This window comes from Pseudopipra pipra, chromosome 4 (assembly GCF_036250125.1).
Source record: "Pseudopipra pipra isolate bDixPip1 chromosome 4, bDixPip1.hap1, whole genome shotgun sequence".
Lineage (NCBI taxonomy): Eukaryota > Metazoa > Chordata > Aves > Passeriformes > Pipridae > Pseudopipra > Pseudopipra pipra.
In genome coordinates this window covers 47,769,907-47,791,717 of record NC_087552.1, presented here as the reverse complement: position 1 = coordinate 47,791,717, position 21,811 = coordinate 47,769,907, and the positions used below count along the sequence as shown (strand labels likewise).

General features: G+C 38.0%; 1 protein-coding gene across 2 annotated transcripts; it reads left to right on the top strand.

Annotated features, from left to right (window-relative positions):
• The first annotated feature begins 12,223 nt into the window (after positions 1 to 12,223).
• On the top strand, positions 12,224 to 20,613 carry EXOC1L (exocyst complex component 1 like). Of its 2 annotated transcripts, none has more exons than XM_064652845.1 (3): positions 12,224 to 12,383; positions 16,067 to 16,197; positions 18,009 to 20,613. In XM_064652845.1, the coding sequence occupies exons 1-3, from the start codon at positions 12,263 to 12,265 to the stop codon at positions 18,270 to 18,272; spliced, it is 516 nt and encodes a 171-aa protein (XP_064508915.1). In that variant the 5' UTR covers positions 12,224 to 12,262; the 3' UTR covers positions 18,273 to 20,613. The 2 variants fall into 2 exon arrangements, with proteins under 2 accessions (XP_064508915.1, XP_064508916.1); XM_064652846.1 differs by lacking the exon at positions 12,224 to 12,383 and adding an exon at positions 13,165 to 13,187.
• Positions 20,614 to 21,811: the final 1,198 nt, after the last annotated feature.

Here is a 21,811-nt window from a genome sequence, read left to right as displayed (position 1 = left end):
TTAATTTGAATGCTTTCTACTGCACAAATAAAAACTCAGCCAACAGCTACAATCTTCTATTTTGAGCTTTACACAATAGCTAATTTTTCACCTGCTCCATCCAGCATAAGGTCCATGTCTCAAATGTGTCAAGCTTTCTGATGTGATTTATTTTCTTATTGCTCCTTCAAGAATATAGATAAAGTGGAAAGAATGTGCTGTGATCTGTCCAGGCAGACCACCATACCTGGCCACATCTCCTATAAGTGAAGAAGCCAGCACATATACTCAGGGTCAACCAGATAAGCAGACTACAACGAAGTTGGGGAATGAATGGGTAAAATGAGGAATAAGTCTCCCTGGATAGATAGCACCCAACAACATTTTGTGTCTAACACTGCACACCACAAAAATGTCTAGAATTGTAATATTTAGCAGGATAAAAAGTAACACAGGCAAAACAGCGTGTGAGGGAAGAAACCATATGCTTTGCAGAGATAAGTCATGGATGTACATATTTTAAACTGTCCAAAAGAGCCAACAATCCTATTGATACATTGTCCAGTTGAGGGAGTACACACAGGTTTCCAAGAGATTTTTCTGAAAAGAACTAGAAATAGAGAGATTGACATAGCTAAGGCTGACACAGGGTAAAAGGGAAATTCCTCCCCTGAACACACGAATGGGGGGAAAAAAGGAACAAAAACCAGAAACAAATGGTTAGTTTTCAAAATTAAAAAAGTTTGGTCCTTCAGGCACTATTGGAACTTAAACTGTCCAGTATATGGACAATGAAGTGGAAAAGAAAAAGCAGTAAATAATGAGGTAACAAAATTTACTGAGAATACAAAATTTTGCAGGTTGGTAAAATCCAGAGCTGAAAGTGAGTGACAAATAGATGACATTTTTATGGGCTGCTACATTCAGCTGAGAAATACTCTCCAAAAGTAGAACAAGAAAAAACTTGAGGCAAATATAGCGAGACTGATTAGAGATATAAGGAGAATATAAACAGGTTAGGGTCTTTCAGTTTGCAAATAAAATTACTAACGGCAAGGGTACGATAAGAGCCTACAAAATCACAAACCATTCGGAAATAGAGAGTAACCATTCACTACTTCTTACAACAGAAGCATGAGGAGATGTCCAAAGGTACTTTCTGATAGCAGGTTTAAAATGGAAAAAAATGAATACTTTTTTATCCAACGTATTAACAGAATTATGGAACTCACTTCCAAAGGATGCTAAGGAAGACAAAAGAAAAAATAATTTTAAAATAAAATTAGATAATTTCATAGAAGATAGGTCTACTGATGGCTACTAAGCATAATGGATTGAACACAATCTCAGGCTTAGAATGCCCTTAAGGCATTGACTGCCAGAATCCAGCTGAGTTTAGGAAAGACTATTCTGCATGGTCCCAACTTGGATTCTTTCTGTATTGACATTCTGCATCAGAGTCAAGGCAGGATAATGAGAAGGAGGGAAAATCTCCCCTTTGGCTGTTTCATCTTCTTGGTATCTGAGCTTCTTGTCCTGTGTACTCTTGCTATGGAGAATACATAGACAACTATAATATTAACCAGGTTATCTGCAAAATAATCACTGGTTTTGAGTAACAGAGCTCTTCCAACACAAAACAGCCTAAGCTGAACATCGCCCATGGCACTGCTGGACTACTGTCAATGTATCTAGAAAAAAAAACAAAGCTGTACAAAAAGTTGTTGCTTCAACAAAAGAAAATTATTTCAAAACATATTTATGTATGTGCTTTGTTTTAAATGAGAACAGTTAATCCAATGAGATTATTTATTTGCTTCAAGGGTAAGCAGCTGGAAAGAAGAGGAGCAAAGCAAAGCAATGAAAAAATAATATACACCAAGGAAACAGTAGCACACGTGTTGCTATGTGTACATTATTTAAAATACACATTCATAATTTAAACCCTCATAATCATCTGCAACTTTCTAGCCTAGAAAACATGGCAGTTGTACAAAAAGCACACATGCAAAGACCAATTTTCCCATCTCTTGGTTAATGTTATTGACAGACATATGAAAACCCACACAAGAGAGAGCACAAGAGGGACCAGTATGTGCTTCAGCTGGAGTACATGGTCTGTCAGGGCATCTGCTCCAGAGGAAACTGAAATTGGGGTGATATGAATTTTCTGGTGTCCAACAAGACATCAATTACGATCAGAACTTTTTCTGTGGTTAGGACATTCACAGCAGCCCTCACCAGCTTGGTCTGACGTCTAAGCAGGGAATAGGTCCCACACAGCCATAGTGCAACTCTAAGTCAACCACCCATTAGGCAGAAGTTCTTTGGAAAATAGGTTTAATTTGTTCCAGAATAAATTAATTATTTAATTAGTTCAATAAAAGGGCTTGATTCTGAAATGTTTTTATGTTTGGCAGACACAATGAAAATTCACTATCCTGTTGCAATATGCTTAAATTATTGGGGTGGGGAGGGATATATTTGGTACTTTTATTCAGTATTGTTTTCAGGCTACTGGAAAAATTCACCAAAAAAATGAAAATAAAATTGGCAATCTCTAGCTTGGGTTAACTAAACGGTGAAATTGAATTAATCTTCTCATCAAAACAAAACAATTGCGGGTATTTTTTACTTCATGACCTAAGTAAGCAATGCTTTATTTGATTAAAACTGCTTCTGTCTGATCCAGGCTACAAAAACCATAAAGTATACTGTGTTGGAATGAAAGATACTGTGTCCTCTTTTTATTCAGTTATCCTCTTGTGAAGGCATTTTTAAAGGTGACAAGTTGGAACAGTTTTGAGTCCCTAGAGGTGAAGTAGCAAAAAAATTTTATTTATATGTTTAATGCACTGTGGGTATAAGTTTTGCCAGGCTTCTGTGTCAATCACTCCCATGGTCACAGTGTGTAAACTTCACACTATTGCCTCATGATTCAATCATGGCTTGTTATTCAATAAAATATTTGCCATTTATTTACAATTTTCATATAATATTTTGCATCGGTTGTGGGCACTGTGTTGTGTCACTTTGCACAACATATTTTCAACTTCAGTGACTCATAGTAATTTCCCTAAAATTACATAACAACTATTGAACAAGCCCATGTGTAATGACGTGAAGAGCACAGTTGCCTGCCTCAAACACTGTCAAGGCCTCAGAAGAAATTTGCCATAAGATAAGCCACCGCAGCAGGAACTTGATATGAGCACAGAATGGAGAGTTTGTGGCAGGAAGGCACTAATTCCAGGCCAGGTGGAGGCAAGATCTGGCTAGCACATCCTGACTAATGCATCCAGATAAAAATTCCCACTGTGGCAAACTGTGGGAAAGGAAGCAACTGCTCATAGATATACCACTCCAATTATGGGGAACAGCATCTGCAACCACCCCATGGATACCTGGAACTTAGACTGTATAATGGTGGTACCCCTAGAAGAACAACTCTGGAACCCCCACCACTGAGATGCCTGGGGTGAAGAAGGACCAACAGGATGCCACTGGATCCATGGGGTTGTGACTATATTCTGCTTAATCTCTCTCTCTCTCCCCCCCCTTCTGTGTACCTCACATGTATTGTTAAATAAAATCCATATTATTGACTTTGGCATATGGTCTTGTTTGCACCTTAATTTGGGCAGAGGCATCTCTCACTAATCATGTGTAGCAGTATGTAAAACAGTGTTTAGTAAAGATTTTCCCATCAATCCAGCTACTTGGCTGTCAGCATACACTGAGTGTGATAGAAGTAAAGGTGTCATTGCCCTGTAGTAGTACAGCATCTGAATTTTTCACTGACATGATAAACAAAACAAGCCTATGCTTATTCCAGGATTCAGTGCAAAAACGAGTGAATGGAAAAGCACAGGACCTTTTCAAGCATTCTCCTGTAACTGAATAGGGAGCACTTGAGTTCACCAAACATGGAAAGTCTGAAACACAAAAAGGATCTTGCGGGTGTTATTCTGCATGATTGGCTTTAGGCAACAAACAAGAGGGACATTTGCATCAATATCAAGGATCTGAATTTGAACAAGATAAAATACAGCATCAAATGAGACTTGCACACGCTAGAGGAAAAAGCTAGAAAATGTATACAGGTGTTCAAACTAATAAGGTAAACAAGTCTGCATCCATCTATAATAATTTGAATATACTTAAAGACTAAAGACTGAGATAATTACTTATTGACCAAACAGAAATTTCAAGCTTCTTACACAAAAGATGGCCCTGTCTGTGAGTATTTTCTAATTTAATTTAACATAGATGTACCTGTTCAATGGAAGCCAAGTAATTACAGAATAACTAACAAATTCTATGTTAATCCTAGATGAAACTAGGTGGTTGGGGTTTTTTTAAGAAATCTCTTAGCCAAAAAAAAAAAAAAAAGGAAAAGATACAAAGGTCTTTGTCAAAGAATTCAGAGATGTGGCTCTAGCTCTTTGGTGTGGTTCCTGAAGAGCAAATCTCTCCAAAATTCTGTCTCATCAATTGCAGCACCTTTTCCAACTGCAGTATAAAATAATTTTGGAGAAAGGATTAATAAAATAAATTATTAAAATTAATAATGACAATTGTACAGGTAGATCTACTTCACACAACAAATGCTACAAGAGGAACAGACCCTTCGGTGATCAAGACTCATGATTTTCTGATTACACAGTCCAAGGCCATCAGTGTGCTGTTGGCTGCTTTGGTTCAGTGCCATCAGCAGTGTCCACTGGTGAGTAGAGATCAGCCATGCCAAACTAAGTGCAGGGTCCTGGTCCCAGCTTCCAAGGATCTTTGTCTTCACCCAATTCTTTACCAAGATGCTAATGAGAAGGAAAGCAATTAATGTATTATATGTTTGTCTACCAAAGGAGAGAAAGGGAAACTAAGAAACGTAATTACAGGACAATACTAACCATATGTGCAACATTAGCTGGCTGAAAAGCATTACCCACAGTCAAGACCTTTCACTTCAAGAGAAGACAATGGGGAACTGATGATGCAAGCATAATCCAGGTTATGAACTGAGGCCTGATGCACACTTTTTCCATCATTGTGCAATATTCTCTAGTTCTAATTCAAATTTCAGACAAGAAAAAAAGTGCCCCGTAGTTTTCTTTTATTGATCTTACACTAATATGTAATTTTTTTTTTCCAATTATGAAGTGAAATGTAAGAATTGAATGAAGACCAAGGAAAAAAACCCCATAATGAATCCAAGTTTTCAACACCACATGTTAAGGAATTTTCAACTTTAAAAAAGCAGAAGTATTCCCTGGACACTAACCCTGTTTTTCAAATGACCTGCATCAAATCTCAGTCAGTTTATGTACCCAGAGCATCCTAAGGACATCCATTGGGTAAGGCAAACAGAGGGTTGGAATTCTTTAAAAGCTGCAGTTTGGTATGCAAGAGATGAGACTTTATGACCACTATAGAAGTTGTGGCTCTGATTAGGAGCAGACCAGGACAATGAGCTAGATTGAGTTGATCCTGCTATGGGAAATGTAAATGACCCATTAGTCTTGTGAGTAGTTTCATTTTTGAGTAGTTTCTTCCATGTGCATGAATCCAGCTAAATTGGACAAAGCAGAACAGCCATTTGCCTTCATTTCAATGCTCCAGGAAGAGGAAGCATCTTGTTTAAGGTCAGATCACACAATCTGACCCAGCAAATGCTGGGTCATTACATTTGAGTTAATTATCCTTATACTGAATCCTTTACTTTAAAATTGATCAAAATCACTCTTTGACAATGGCAGCCACCTTTGAAAGCATTTGGAGATGTGTTCACCATTCCCTTACTAGCTTTTTCCTATGACAAATTAGATTTACTCTCAATATTTTTGTATTTTATTTCTTCTCTTAATGTATTTGATGTTAACTTTTTTGAGTAACTGATCAGATAAGAACTTATAAAGATCTATATAGAATAAAGTGTATTTTAAGCCACACAACTGTCAACTATACACTCATCCCCTAAATAAAATATCCATACAAACTATGCAGTTGTATAGATTCCCGACTCTATGAATTTTTAAAATATGGATTAGATATCCACCAGAAGTTTTAAGAGTGCTTTGCATCACGTTGATGTATTGATTTAAAATATAAATCCACATTAATCTGAAGTAATTGACTATCTACATTAATAATAATGTTCAATTTTCATGAGGCAAGAGAATGGTTCTTGTGCCAAGACAAATGAAATTTATTACTTGAGACTACGGAGGTAGAGATGAAAATCATTATTAAAAAGTAGGAAGAAGCTTTTCACAAAATATCTGTTAAAGTTGCTCTGGGTAACTCTGGAAGCAAAAATGCATTTATTGAAAAATGAGAACCTAAAAGGGCATTTTGATTGGCATCACAACCTAGTCTACTTCAAATGTAATTATCAAGATACTTCTTGACTTTTTGGTCAAAGTAAATCTCTACTATATGTTTCCTGTATTTTCATTAAATATGCTGCCAAGAGTTACTGCTTTAAACACAGCTGTCAAAATCCTAAGATAAGCTTTCAAAAGCTTTCAGCTGTCAGAAGACTAATGGTCATTTGTATGACTAGAAACTTACAGGATTTGTTTTAACCTTTTTTTTACTACATTTTTAACTTTATTCCTATCTTTAGGATTTTACCTCCACAAAGAAAACTGCATGATATTGAATGAGTTATATTTGAATACTAAAGTGCTGAATCCATCATGCCAGGAATTTATATTATTAATTAAATATGGCTCCAATTCATCAGAGCGTTATTAGGTGCTTGCTGAACAGGAACTTAAAATCTTATCATATAAGTGAATTTAATTGAGGCCCTAATTTTTAGCTCATACATGTGTAAAATTCAACATGTGTACATTTTTCATAGAAGAACTGGATACCTCATACCTCATTTGTGTCATGTTTCAAAATATTCTTCCCAACTCCATCCATAAAACAGCATCTGGTTACTATTCCAAGAAGAACATGCGTGCATTTTCTGAACTGAAAAGGAAAGCTTTGAATGGGGTGTTGGTATGGTCTGCGATCATTTATTCCAGTGAAGGTCATGATCATATTTTAAAGATGATAAACCAGTATAAAGTCAATATAAACTTGACAAATTTGAGCTTCAGTTAAATAAAAGCTTAAATAAACTCTTTTATCTCCTTTCTTCCAAGAAAAGAGAACAGTATTGCTTTTTTAAACCAAGTAATTACATCATACCATTAGAGACACGAGTCATATTTGGATTTTAGTGTTCTTTACCAGAACGGATAAGATTTTGAGTCATTGGCTGTTTGAGCATCCACAGATCCTGAGGTTGGTATGAGACTCTTTTAATGGGTTCTCCAAAACACTCAGGAGAAAAGTAGTTCTACAAAAAGCATTTTAACCAACTGTCTTCTCCAGCATGTATTTCTATCTTCTATTTTAAAACTGAGTGATTCAAGTCGTACCTCACTGAATAGCACTTCTGCATGAAACACTGTTACCTCTGCTGCTTCAACAGTTTTCAGGACAAACTGAACCAGGTTTATGCTTCACTGCCAATAATTTTACTGGCATAGCTACCAAAACATGAATAACCAGCCATAACTAGGAGTCAGATCATCTATAAATGTCAGTGGGGAAAGAGACCTGAGAAAAGTAAATTGTTAGTAACAAGAGGGAGAAAAACAGGTGATGATCATTCAGAACTAGTTTTCTGAAGTCAGTTTTGGAAACTGCTTTCTACTGCTTTGTAGAATGTGATTTGTGATTTCTAGTTAATACTCTAAAATCTCATCTGTGATGTTAAAAAAAGTCACCTGGAGACCTAAAGCTGTGAAGAATACTTGCAGATGATAAACTAAGTGTTAAGAGAGAAAACCATGCCTGGCTGAAACCTCAAACAGAAACAGCAGCTATAGGAAAATAAAGTATAATTTAAATAAAATTATAACATATTTTTCAGCTTACAAGGATTCTTTACAGCTCAAAGAAATTATTCTTTATGTTGCATTTTCCCATTATTTCATAACATTGTCAAAGAAGGAGTAATGGGAAAGGTGCTTCCAGAAAACACTGCTTTGTAAGGATATGAATCTTGACAGGAATTGGGAGAGAGATCAAATCCTGTGGAGGGCTTCAACATGCAGAACACAGTGAAGTCCCACCTAAATGTGGTGACTGTTCTACTGTGTCAGTATTGACTATTCTGAAGCCCACCAAAGTCAAAGAAAATTTTGCTATTGACTTAATGGGCTTTGGATCAAGCCTCAAGTAATCAAGTTACATGCATATACTAACGTTCATTAGTAGACCCAAAGGAATATAGGGACCCACCATAAATACAGTTCCTAAAGCTGGTGAATTGATTTTTACCACAACAGTGTCACTGAGAAACAATAAAGATTAAAGAGATTAATCCTTTTAGGACCTGCTACTATATCTGTTAATGTCCTGGGTACAGTAAAGAAAACTATTTCGACATTTGAAAAATTTTCAGGGCAAAGAGAAGGAGCAGAAGTAATTAATATTTAGCAGAAAGGTCCAAGACACTCCCCTGGTGACTACTTTATGATGCAGACCTTTAGTCTTCCTTCCCTGTGAGCCTTGGTTAGGGGTTGTGTAGCTTTCACAATCATCTATAATTCATCTATGTGGACAGTTAAGAGTAAATCCCAGTTAAATTTGGATGTAAAGTTGTTTGTGGTCCTGGTAACAATGAGGTTAGTTTGTTCTGGTTTATGTCTATATCATTCACATTCATGGGTGGGATTAGTTGAGGTAAGGATGGCTGGCAGGGATATTGGGTGCCAGAATGAGAAGCTAAACCCAGTCCAGGGTTACTGTATCCTTGCTGGCTGGGTAAATTACTACACAACTCTTGCCTTTCAGACTGTTGGGATTTGTGCTTACACTATTGTAGCTAAGGTGGATCTCAAATATGTTGTAATAGAGGATGGGTGAATAAAGAATCAAAAAAATGAAGAGCAATAATGAATTACAATTTTTTCAGTTTCCTATTGAAACATTCTACGTAAAAATCACCATTTTCTACCAATTTACTCAGACAGGTTGGTTAATGTATCCTTTAAGAATGCAATAAAGGACATTGTGAAGTAATTTAGTCTCTATAATAATCTTTAAAATACAATTTGAACACTTATCCAGCACGCACAACAGATGCTCAAGTCACTGTGCAGGCAACATTCTTTGCATAAAGGGAAATCTAAGTAGGCATGGACAGGGGAAAGTAGGAGGTACAGGTGGAGCTGAATATTCATTAGTACTGCTCAGACTACTCAGCCCTAAAGCCTCACCTAAATGAAGTCATGGCTTTCAATGTAAAGCTCTGTTAATGTACACATTTCTACTAGCCATGTACAAGTGACCAGTGGCACAATATTAATGTGCAAGAACATCCAAAAAGAAAAAAGTCTAAGAGTATTAATATATCAAACCACAAAACAGTCCTATGAAAATGGAGGGAGAATGACTTACAATTTGATCAAACTGTGAAAAATGAAAATCTGACTCAAGAGAGAACAGATCTACACACTTTTGTCTCAGCTCCATCACTTCCATGATAATAGTGATGTCTCATTGCTATCTAGGTAGTTTCACCAGTACCAGCTGGGTATAACAAGGGAAAAACTTATTGAAAGTTCTTCCAGAGCTGAAGATATTTTTCTGAGGGTACTTTTGTCTGTAATTTTCTTGCTTCACAACTGCAAAAAAAAAAAAAAAAATTCAAGCATCTGAAATCCAACATAAGCTACAGATTGGCTGAGTCATAATCAGCTTCCTAATGAGGACTCTGGCACCGAGCATGAACACTGAAACCTCCAGCCATGGCACTATTAACACTAGTGGTGACGAACTGAAGCATGAGTCTTGACAGTTCTGCCAATGCCTGGCAGAACAAGAGGGACCATAAACTGCAAGCCAATTTGTACACCAGTCCCATATTGAAAGCATGGCCAAGTATAAGACCTCAGGCTCGCGCTACAGGCTTATCAAAGGGGTTTTATGTTAAAAATATACAAGGCTCCAAAAATCTGCCCGCCAGATTTATTAAAAGAGCCTTCAGTTCTTTTTATATCTTGAAAGAGTACACAGCAGAACACACTGCACACATTTCTCAGGATGTCAAATAACACACTTTTACTGGCAAACTTTAAAAATTAAGGGAACTTGGCAAAAGTTTAAAGGGCAACATTCAACCAAAATAAAGTATTGCACAAAGCATTGACTTAGCACATGCTAACCCATACAACTTAGCAAAATCCAACCCCATCCAGCTTTAGGTTACCCAAATATCAAGAAAGGAGATTAGGAGAAGAAGAAATAAAGAAAGAGAGAGAAAAAAAGAGAATTATAGCTACCTCCTGGAGTCCCATGCAGTTCCAGCTTCCACGTGTCCAGACAGTAGGGTCGTGACAATGTGGACACCTGATGGTGTTGGTTTTATTTGCTTTTGCCCCCTGTGGCCATCCCCCCACCCTTCACCCTCCACCCCAGGTGAGACTTCTGGCCCACTGGCCGCTCTGAGGCTGGGTTAGGGGCTCCAGGGGCTGTGGTGTGGGGCAGTGCTCCCCGTGTCCAGTGACTGACAGCTGCTCTGGGCTGGCCAAGGAGGCTCCAAGGGGCTGGGATATGGAGCAGGGCACCTTTGTGAAATGTGACCTGCCCCTTCCCCACACACACACACTTGAACTGGTCTGAGGCAATAATTGATATAATAATCCAGTGTCTCACACCAAGTCATCAAAGTTGTAAGCAGGCATCTGGATATCTCTGTGTCTCAGCTATCCAGTGGAAGGTCTCCAAAACAAGGCATTTTCCTCATAAGTTGTTGTCTTGATTTGGAAGTGAGCATTGTGCTCTTTTCCTAAAACAAACCTTTGAAGGTAAGAGATTAAATCTGTCCTTAAGCCCTATACTTACAAAATATGTCAAAAACCTGAAGCTTAGAGTAACTTTACCCTCCCAAATCAGAGATGAAAATAAATCTATATATCTAGGAATCACAACTGTGGTTCTAAACACATGGGACCAAAAGAGAGCAGAATAACCCAAAAGGTTTTATTTTCTTTTCTATCCCTTTCCCACTCTTGTCAATCTAATATGCTTAGTATTTATTGTAGAGATAATTTTACATCAACATCATTTTACCTTAATTCCATTTTCTTTCACATCATCAAAGCACCACATAGACCTACGTCACTAAATAATTCTATTATTGTAATTTTTTTAAAAATCCTCAGATTTTAAACCTTACCTTACTTTAGCACTCAGTTTCATTCTAAGGCTAGATTCCTTTCTAAGTTGCATTGAAACCATAAGAATGAAAAACTCAATAAGGTATTCAGACATACCAAGCTTGAGGACAAGAATAGAAGAGAACATCTAGCTTCTAGTAGCAGCCAGAAATGAGTCCAAAAGGAAAACTCTGACTCAGGCTACCATGGATACTTAAATTAGAAGAACACCTGCGTCCAAAAACGTTACTCACACACCTTCAGAGTGGCAGGAACAACCAAAATTTCTGCAAATATACTAATGTCTGATGTGAAAGGGTCCTCACACGTGTAAAAGTTCTGGGGATGGTAGTTTCCCCTGGTGCCCACTTTGCACCTGCCCTCTGAGACTCCTCTGGAGATGATTTCACTTTTCGTTTATAAGGAGTATATAAGGCACAAGGTAATTTCCCCCTTAACGCTATTAATACTCATAATATTAGTGTACAAACAGTGGTGACAGCCATAAGGCTATCTAATTCCTTTACAAATTCCACCAACTCTTTCATCCACTGATAAAAAAATTGCGCTGACAATTCTCTTTTTCGGTAAACTGCCTTTAGCGTGATTGCTTTGCGTCCCTTCCTCGCTCGTTCTCTCATCCTCCTCCTCCCCCCCAGCCGGGGGACAGACCGGACGGGCGTCTCGATTGCATCTCTACCGGGACCTCACTGTGACATCGGCGGGGCCGCGCAGCCGGTCCCGGACCTCTCCGATGGGAGCGTCCCGCTGGCACACGGAGGGAGGGCGGGCGCGGGGCGGGGAGATGCGCGGACCGGCCTCCCCCGGCGCCGGCGGCCGGGGCTTTAACGGGGGTGCCCCGGCGGCGCGGAGCGTTGTCCGTACGGGAGCGGTGCCCCACTGCCGGGGTCGGTGCCGGCCATGCCCCCCCCGCGCCCCGCGGCCCCGCACGGCCGGGGCGCAGCCTCCGCCTCGGAGCGCCGCGGGTGCCCGGCGCGGCGCGGCGGCTGCGGGGCGCGGGGGCACAGCGCCCGCCGCTGAGCGGCTCCGCGGGTGCCATGTCCTCGCTGGTGAAGGAGGACCTGGCGAAGAGGCTGTTCGGGCCCCGGCGGCAGAGGCTGCACGAGTTCATCGAGGTGGAGGGCGCGGGTGCCCAGCGCTACTACCTGTGCGCTGCAGGTGCGGGGGCAGCTGCCGGGAGCGAGTGGGTCTGGGAGGGGAGGCGGGCGCGGGTGGGTGCGTGGGGATGCAGAGTGCGCGTACCTGGGCGGGCGAGGGAGCGGGAGCGCCCGCCGGGACGGAGCGGGCAGCGGGCAGCGCCTCGACGGGGTGCGGCCGCCGGCGCGTCCCGCCCCAGCGCTCCCCAGCAGGGCACAGAGCCGAGCTCGCTGCCTCCGCATCGCCAGCAACCCCGAAACGGCGTTTGCTCCGATTTCTGATTCACACGGGCTCGAGGTTTGACATCAGCGGAGAAACGTGACTCTTGCAGGACAACTGGTGGCAGTGCGCAATCCGTGGCTGTGCTGTGAGCGTCTGATCTGCTCCGAAAAGAGCAAACCCTTACTATAGTTTAATCGAGTTTGCGTAGGAAAGCGTAACAATGCATTAACATTGCAGGAAACATTTGTCATTTTAAAAGCTTTTACGCTATCCCCCATCTTGGACTAATGTTCTACATATTGTCCCAATTACATCAGGGGCAACAAACTAGACTTGAGGTTTAAGTAAATACACATTAGAGTTAGCAATTAGGACAAACTGTGAGTAAAACAAGATTGCTGTGAGTGGTAATTATCTGGCTACTTCCTAAATTTTTTTCTAAGGGAATCTGTTTTATAGAGGTTTATAGAACAAGATTTCATGTTTTATAGAACAAGATTTCAGACAAACTGGTTTATTGTTTTTCTTTGTTTGTTTGAGTGCTTTTTTAAATTTTTATTTCAGAACACTGGGAGATACTCAAAACCAGAAATTATGTCATCTGTAAGTAGTTAGGTTGAGGTGAACGATTCTTCCCGTCTCTTTCTTCTTCAGGTTCAAAATATGTAACAGGTAGAAACAATCTGTGTACTCAAGACATAGATTGGGTTAGTATCCGGTATTCTGTGATCATTATCTTTCTAAACACCTTATGTCCTTAGAATGTATAAGTTGTCTTACAGATTATCAGAAATACTGAGCAAGCTATGTTCCCTGTACTCCCATAATGTTGGTAGGACATGCTTTGTGTTTTAGAACTGTAAAAATAGTTTTAAGAAATGAATTCTGGAATATCATAGAGCTTCTAAACATACAGAAATACCAATGTCACTCATAGTTTATGGAACAGTCCAGTAGAAGTATGGTTAGCTGCATGTAGTAAATCTAAATATTTCACTGCTGTGAAACATCCAAAGAGGAGAAATAACGTTATGCACCTTTAAAACCTTTACTAAAAACTTCAGCTTAAAGTAGAAGAGAAGAAGCCATTAAAGAAAGCTTCTAATCAGATTAACTGATTGGAAGTCTTTAAAGACACGAAGGAAAATTTATGTAGAGTATTAAGAGTGGGATCTCTCCAGTAGTCAATATTAAAGTCTCTTATTATATACAGGCACAGTCAAGTAAGTGGTGAGTAGAATGGAAATCTGATTCTGAAAGATGGGTTGCATCTGGCTGCCAGCAGCTACTGTATTCCACTGTGATTCTGTAGGAGCAAAACACATTATCTTAAAACCTATCCCTGCAATGCAACCTCTGTGTATTCCTGTTCATTTCAAATTACCATAGCAAAAAAAAAAATATCAGTCAAGCTATAGGTAAAACTTCAGAGGTCTACGCCTTTTGAAATCTGTATGACAACAAAATCCTGGTGTGGGTAACTGAAGAATCTCATTTTTGTGCCAGCATTATTTCCTTTCCTTTTCACAACAGCGAGTTCCAGTTCTTGTGTGAAGGTAATAGTATCCTTTCACTGAAAGCTTCATAAACCCCAGAAGAACATCAGGCTGAAATGCAACCCCATTCAGGGGTTTTCACAACCCAGTATTGCTATGCCCAAGAAAGAATGGTAGGAATAGCATTGTATTGTCCAACAGAGACTCTGAAAAAGGTGCTTAGTCCATGGAAGACTTTAAGAAATAGTTTGTGCTCTATGAGGGCATTGCCATAGCTGTGCCCTCCTTAGGAAAAGCTTTTAGACTGACATAGTAGATCTGAGCTCAAGTTCTATATATTTTTTTTTTGACTCTTTTAACTGAGTACAAGAACAAGCAATATGTAAAATATAGGAAAAGTAAATTTATTTTTAATTGAAACTAGTCCACCCAAATTTCACCACGGGGCAGGACATGCTCCTGGTTTCATTATTCCTAACGCATCTCTGCTCTGTCCTTATGTCATAGGATTTCTGTTGTCTGACAGGTAGAGCAGTGGCGATGTGGAGGACCTGGGGTCCACTAGGACATCCCTTTGTGTTTCTGACAGGACTGGGGGCTTTTGGGCTTGGGCTTGTTTCCTTTTGTTTTAACTCTGAGGAAGGCAATATATTTCCAACCAACAGAAAAAAAAAGGGGAGAAACTGAAAGTATGAAGAGAACTTCCTAAGATTACTCTATTAGATTTGCTTGCAAATGAAAATGATTTTAACTTATCCACCACAGTGGTGGTCTTTTGGTCTTTTTTTTTTTTTTTTTTAATAAAACACCTTCAAGCAACTCTGCTTGATAAGACTAGGAAAAAAAAGCAAGACTGATTTGTATTTCCCAGGCAGTGAAGCTATAGGCTGAGAGAAATTATAATCCATTTATATATTTTCCACTGTTTTTCTTTTCAGTGGAGAGAAGGCATATCTTCAACATACATCCTTTGTTGGTCTTTATTTAATAACCATTTTCTAATAAGCAGGTGAGAAGCAAGAGAAGTTTTAACAAGAGTAAAATAAAAGTGGTCAAGTTTCAAAATGGGTTTTCAAAAATTCAGGTAATATTTAGAAATAAAAGAATTTTGTGCCTGTGTTTCTAGCCTCGTGCTATGGTGTGAAAATGCTCCTGCTAGGCATAGGTGACATCTCACCCTTAACTTAGGCTACCAGATGGCTTGGGGATGTCTCCTGCCCTGCAGCCATCAGCAGCTGGATGTGCAGGAGATTGTTCAGGCTCCGATGCTTTTCACACTCATCATTGTGTGTTACGGAAATCCAGTCTCCTACACAGCACTCAATGTAATCAATTAATCATGGTAGTTACTGCACAGAGTGTCTTCGTGTTCTTTTTAATCTAATTTCCTGCCTACGTTGGAAAATAGTAATTTCTATAAAGTCAGCACTGGACAGTTTGAAGCTTTAAGAAAATTTTTTAAATGTTATTTTTGTGAAGTGGCTTAATTACATATTATATAGAGAAATAAGAGTTTTGCTTTAAAAAAGTAATGGCTACATAAGATAACTTCCTCTATAGAATGGAAAGTGTAGCACAAGTCATGTAAATACAGAGCCTTGGTAGAAGTTTTGCAATTTTCTGACTGCAGCATCCCAAAAAGCCTGCCTCTCAAACCATAAGTGCAGATCCAGTGCCAGAACTAGGCTTTCTTGGCACTGCTAGTGAATTTACATGAAAGGCTTTTGAACAGACAAGACTCTCTTCACAGGCTGGGTAAGGTAAACTCTAGATCTACTAAAAACACTAGATCTACTAAAAGACTGAAAACATGGTGCTATTTCTGCTACCTGGGCAAAATAAAACTATTAAGTCATTATAAGCCTATACAGCCCTGCCTGTCATGATTTAAAGTTACTATCTAAAATGTAGTTTAATTAAGCCTTCTACTATCAGAACTTTGCATAAGTACTTGCCTGCATATCTAAACTATTTTTTTTCTTGCAGTGACTACAAGTAAAGAAGTAGAAATATGTATGGTGAAACACTGGCGAGTGAATCGAGAGGAGAAATATGAAATAGTTGAAAAGTGGTTTTTGAAAGATCTGGAGATGATTGATGGAAAAGAAGCAGATACTGTAAGTGTTATGTACTATTAAATACATAGAGTATAATTTTCTTGTGTTGCAATTTAGGACAAAATTATTAAAATGCAAAATGAAAAATAAAGTTATGTTATCAAGGAATTTTTGTTTTATTGCATGTGAGAGGCTCCTCATCACATTTTCACTTTTGCAAGGGAAGAGGAAGGAGAGATTTTTGTGTTTATTGTCATCATCTTTATCTTTCTGGTTGAGACCTGAGGCAGAAGCTGGTTGTTTTCTAATTTGTTAATTATAACTGGCAATAAAAGTTCTCCACCTGCAGCTCCCATTTTAAACTGCAGTTAATCCCATAGATTTTAAAGTGTATTTGAAAACAAAATTTTGTTAAATATTTCTATGGAGACTGTCACCCTCTCATTTAAATGTTTGAACCTGGTCTCTGTGTAACAAAGTCAACGTGTATAATACCATACAAAGCTCACAAAATTGTGTCTTTCAGACAGCTTAGTCTCAGGTTACTTGAATCAATTCAGTATTTGTCTATTTGTGTGTGTAAATATGAAACAGTTTTGGTTAGATCAGGCTGACCTTGCTGCTAAAAAAGTCCTAATCTCTCAGATACAGCTTCAGAAGGATAAAATGAGACTGCAGTAGTACAATACATAAGAACTCCAAAAATAGAATTAAATCCAATTTTACAAAGCTAGAAGAATATGCTGAGGAGAATATCTTCTTTATATGTGTGAAAAGACATTTTGACAGTTGTCTGTGTATAATAAATGTAGTCCAGGAAAGAATTATTTTTTCCCGTTTGAAAGCGCTTTCAATTGAATGTGAAATAGAATTCAGATTACATAAAACTAATGAAACAGAAATCAAGAGCCCCACGAGAAATGTTTCAGAGCCTTATTCCGAGGAAAATGACAAATTGGAGTTGTTCTCATTCTGTCCTGTGCACATGGTCCTCAAGGCTAAAAAGAGGAATGTGGGAGACAGAAGAGGTGAACTCTGCTTCAGAGTACCCCCGCACCCTGTGAGCTCTTAGCAGTTTAGGCCAGAAGGGTAAAAAAGACAAAACTAAGAATCCTTTACATCCCCTCTCCAAGTTATCTTGCTCCTGAAAATGTTCCTGTCCTTTCCTCAGCCAAAGGCAGCCAGAGGATTTCCTTATCACTTGCTGCCTGAATTTAACCTTTTTTTTTTAAGTGTTTTGCTAAAATATTCCTCAGAGATGATCCAGCCTTTCACAACTTGGATGATCAAAATCTGTCTCATTTTTGGTTAAAGAAAAGCCTGAATGAACCTCAAACTCATAATTATAGGGTGATTAACACTGCTATAAATGTTCATAATGGAACATTATGAATTTAGCAGAACTTAGCTACTGCTAAATTCATTAATTGTGCCAAAGAACCAGAAAGCACAAAGAAATACAATTAAGGCAGAAAGGGCCAATCAATATTATTCTTCTGACAGACATAGATAGTTATAGTCTCAGGCAAGTGCTTTTCATATAGTGTGTTTTAGGCAACATGACAAATTGGTTTATTTCAAAACAAGATTGTATAATCTCAATAAACGGCAGCATATTGGTTGAATAAACTTTGAAAGTTTTACTCACAATTCCCAATGGCAAAGAATTCCATCTAATTTTATGCTGCTGCTTTTTAAAGGTATAAAAGACGACTTAAGATGAATAGCAGAAATATGCAAAGTACTTTAGAGCCCATCAGAGAAAAAGCCCTGCAGGTAGCTGAGCAGAGAACAACAGATTGACATTTTAACACTGTAATGCATATAATAATTTCTCTATCTTTCAATTTTATTCCTTTTTTTTTTTTTAGGATAATCCATATTTTGATATGCACTTCCACAAGATCTACAATATGGAAGCATATAGTTGTGCATCTAAATATACCTTTGCTCGAACACTAAGCAATCTGAATGCAATGTACCTTAAGAAGGACTTGAAGATTGTGAACTTTGATGACACCTACCTAAATGATGATTCAATCTGGTCATCCAGTAATAGGGATTGCTTAGTAGTTATGAGGATGTGCTTCTATGCTTCCAACCTTTTATGTCTCTCCCTGTGTCCTTTGTCCTGAAGATGCATTTTCTAACATTAAGGTGACTGGTTGACTTTCACTGACCAGCATTTCATATACCATCTGATCAAAAAGATAGTAAGTGATATGCAGTATCTGCTTTTTAGGTTTACATGTAAGTAAAAAATGGAGCATACTTTTTACATAAACAATTGACCATTTATATATACTGGGAGGGCCTCACTCTAGCAAATACTTACAAATACATGAGACTCACAAGGTAGAACCAGTAATTCTCACAGTCAGTAGTGGTTGCTTTTGTAAGTAGAGTTCAGCATTTTCTCGTATATTCATGGAGGTATAGATTATCTTTCATTAATAGCTAAAATCATTTTACAGCATTAAGAGCATAAACAGTTAATTTATATCCTAGAAGTAGAAAAAAGAAAGCAACCAATTGAGGTCTGTATAAGAATGATGCACACTTCCATTTTCAAATGTGTTAAAATGCAGAACTCCATTAAAGAAATCATACCTACATCCATATAAGAATCCAACCCTCATCCTGATGAATCGGAGTATTGCATTTAGGTACCATGGGACCAACTTTTTACCTATGCAGCTATGTTATTTTTCCTACAGAACATTTAGTGTGCCCTTTGGCCTTCACATTTGTGGTACTGTCCTAGATAATAAATGTTCTTAAGCAGCATTGCTTTATTTGTCACACCTTTTAGAACTTTTGTATCATTGAAGTCTCCTTTCTAGCACTTCAGTGCTTATAAACAGGCAAGGTTAAGGAACAGAAACTGTTTATGTCTCTGCCTCTGGACCAAGAGATAACAAGGTACTATGTAAACAATAGTCGTTGGCTACTACACTTACTTTGTAGGAAAGTGATAGACTTTTCAAAATTCATGGAATTATGAGAGTTATTTTCACCAGTTTTTAGCTAATGTTAGCATATTCAGTGCGCTACTTAGAGTTACATTTACAATGAGCTGAAGCCTACTTGAATGTTTGGAACATTTCATAAAAAGTTACAGCTGGACTTGTGATAGTAGTATATTACAGTAGAAACAGAGGATGAATTTAAGCTGTATTGAAGCAGGAACTGAATGGGAACAATGTTAATAGCAAGAAGCACAGTGATACTGCCTGGTTTCACTCAGCAATGCTCATTGGCTGTTCATCCCGTAATCGATAAAGAAATGCCAACCAGAAGGTCATTCAGAGAAGCTTCTGGTCAGAACATCCTGCAGGAGAAAATCACTTTCTGTTTTGGCAGCCAAGAGAGTATAGGAAGGCTAGCTGTGGACTAAACAAGGTGTGGACCTAAAGCTGACTGATGACACCTCCTAGGAAATCAGAGGTTTCTTCATGTCCCCTCTCAGCACCTGCCATCTGTACAACTGGATAGTCACACAAGAGTCCTGTGACTTGTACTTTGCTGTTGTCTTTCACATGAACTCCCAGCTTTGAAAACATTTGTGCAAATGTACTTTGGATTCAAAATTAAAATAACATCCAATAACTGAGAATATATTTGAAAAACTGTAAAATGTACAGCTTTCTACTTTTAAAATGTTACCCTATTGCGTGTATATAGGAAAGGCCATACCTTTGATTAGCTGATCTTCAGAAGTTATATATTTATTCTAGGTACATGTTGCAAATTACATGCATTCTAACACAAATCTTAGTAATTATGTATATCATGACAGTTGTGAGAGCAGTTTATGTGGGTAACACATCCTCTGGAACTTGTAAGAACTTAAGTCTTAAATTTGCCACCTACATACTGTTAAAGAGAAGGATTGTATTTATAGTAATTGTTTGTGAAAATCAGTTGTTCTTTTGAGAATGTCTTTGGGATAATCCATTGCCAGTATGTGTGTTGTGACATTTGATTATTAGCTACATGAAGTATTTGCCTAACATCCAGGTTCCACAAAACCAACTTCAATAGCAAGTATAATTCATGCTACTGCTGTCCCTGATACATTGTCTTGTTTGAACCATGTATTAATTGTTGAGATCACAATGTTTTCTATAATGTGTACAAATTCTTTGCTTAATAGGCACAAGGAAATGTTTTCTGGGTAGAAAAGCTTCCATCATTCATCTCATAATTGTAATAAAGACATAGAACCTCTAAAAATGAGCACTTCAGATCACTCTTCTGAAATAAAGTACATATATAGTGAATTCCTGACCCAATAATTGTCTGTATCATGTTAGAAACTGATGATAGCTAAAAAATAACTATAATGTTCAGCCACATTTAATGGACTTTCTTTGGTAGTTTATATATTTTCATTCTTGTACTGTATAAACAGTAAATTGACTATATCAGAAGGCAAATAAACCTGCATTTTATGTGGAATAATGTGCAATTAAAGTCTGTCTGGCATTTCTTCTGTCTAATAACATAGTATTTCAGACATGCTTCACTAAGTAATCAGACTAAACTGAAGGAAAGTTAAAAAAGGTACATCGTCCCTGTCAATTATTTCAGTTACTATCTGAAGGAAAAATACTTTAAAAGATCTTCAGGGATCTAATCTAGGGACTCCTTACTTTTACACAGTTCTTTGTGTGAACGTCTTTGTAAGACGTCAACTACCAAGACACCGTATAATTGCCTGATCACAATGTGGAAAGTCTGTCTTGAGGTGCTGGAGACCATCACTTTGTGGTGAGTATAGCACAGCTGCACCACAGGACACAGAGAATATGCTGTTATAAATGGAAAAGACCTAACAGGCTAAATAGTCCATCTTTCAGTTAATGCAGAGTTATTTCCTGCATCACATTTCCTGATCTTGGATAAGTAGAATGTAGTTTGAAATACAGTATCAGGGGTTTATCTAGTTCTCCTGGAAGTCTTCTCCAAACTTGAATAGGAACAAACTCTTGTGAATAAATAAATCTGTTGCATTCTTATAAAAGGTTTCAGCTACAGGATGGAATGAATTAATACTTGAGATTGTGGTTATAATGCAGATTTTCTTCAGAAGATGGGAATTGCTATCAGCCATATCTATTACAGAGAAAAGAAAACATGTAGCAGCCTGAAAATGAAGAAGAGGCAAAAAGGCTATCATAAAGACTGATCATTCTTTTTCCTATATGTATTTTTTAAAACTCTTTAACCAACATCAGAATTAGGAATGTGGGGAAACCTATGACAAAAGTTTATTTAATTTTATTTATTTAAAGCAGAAGTACTCTTCTCCTGTGTGTTTATCTTTCATGGATAACTAATAATTTCCTACATCTTAATTAGGCAAATACAGAATTTTAAAAATAATTTTGGAAGTGAAACAGAGCAGAGTGCCTGTTCTGGACTGTGTCTTTTGTGTTATTTCTCATTCTTCTCCTTTGTGCTTTAGAGTCATACATATAGTAATACACCTCTTTCCAACACAAGACTATATTGCTTTCCCTGTCATCTACCTATTTCCCAATAGGTTCAGTCACTTTCAGCATGTAAATATTTTTCTAGTAAAGCAAGGGATTGTATTATGTAATTTTAAATACGTAATTTAAGAATATTTTGTCTTAAAGTCAGTATCTACGATCAAAGGCCCTTTCTA

Coding starts and splice junctions, on each gene's coding strand:
- EXOC1L (XM_064652845.1), top strand. CDS start 12,263: ATGTCCTCGCTGGTGAAGGAGGACCTGGCGAAGAGGCTGTTCGGGCCC. Junction 12,384..16,066: donor CTACTACCTGTGCGCTGCAG/GTGCGGGGGCAG, acceptor TTTTTCTTGCAG/TGACTACAAGTAAAGAAGTA. Junction 16,198..18,008: donor ATGGAAAAGAAGCAGATACT/GTAAGTGTTATG, acceptor TTTTTTTTTTAG/GATAATCCATATTTTGATAT.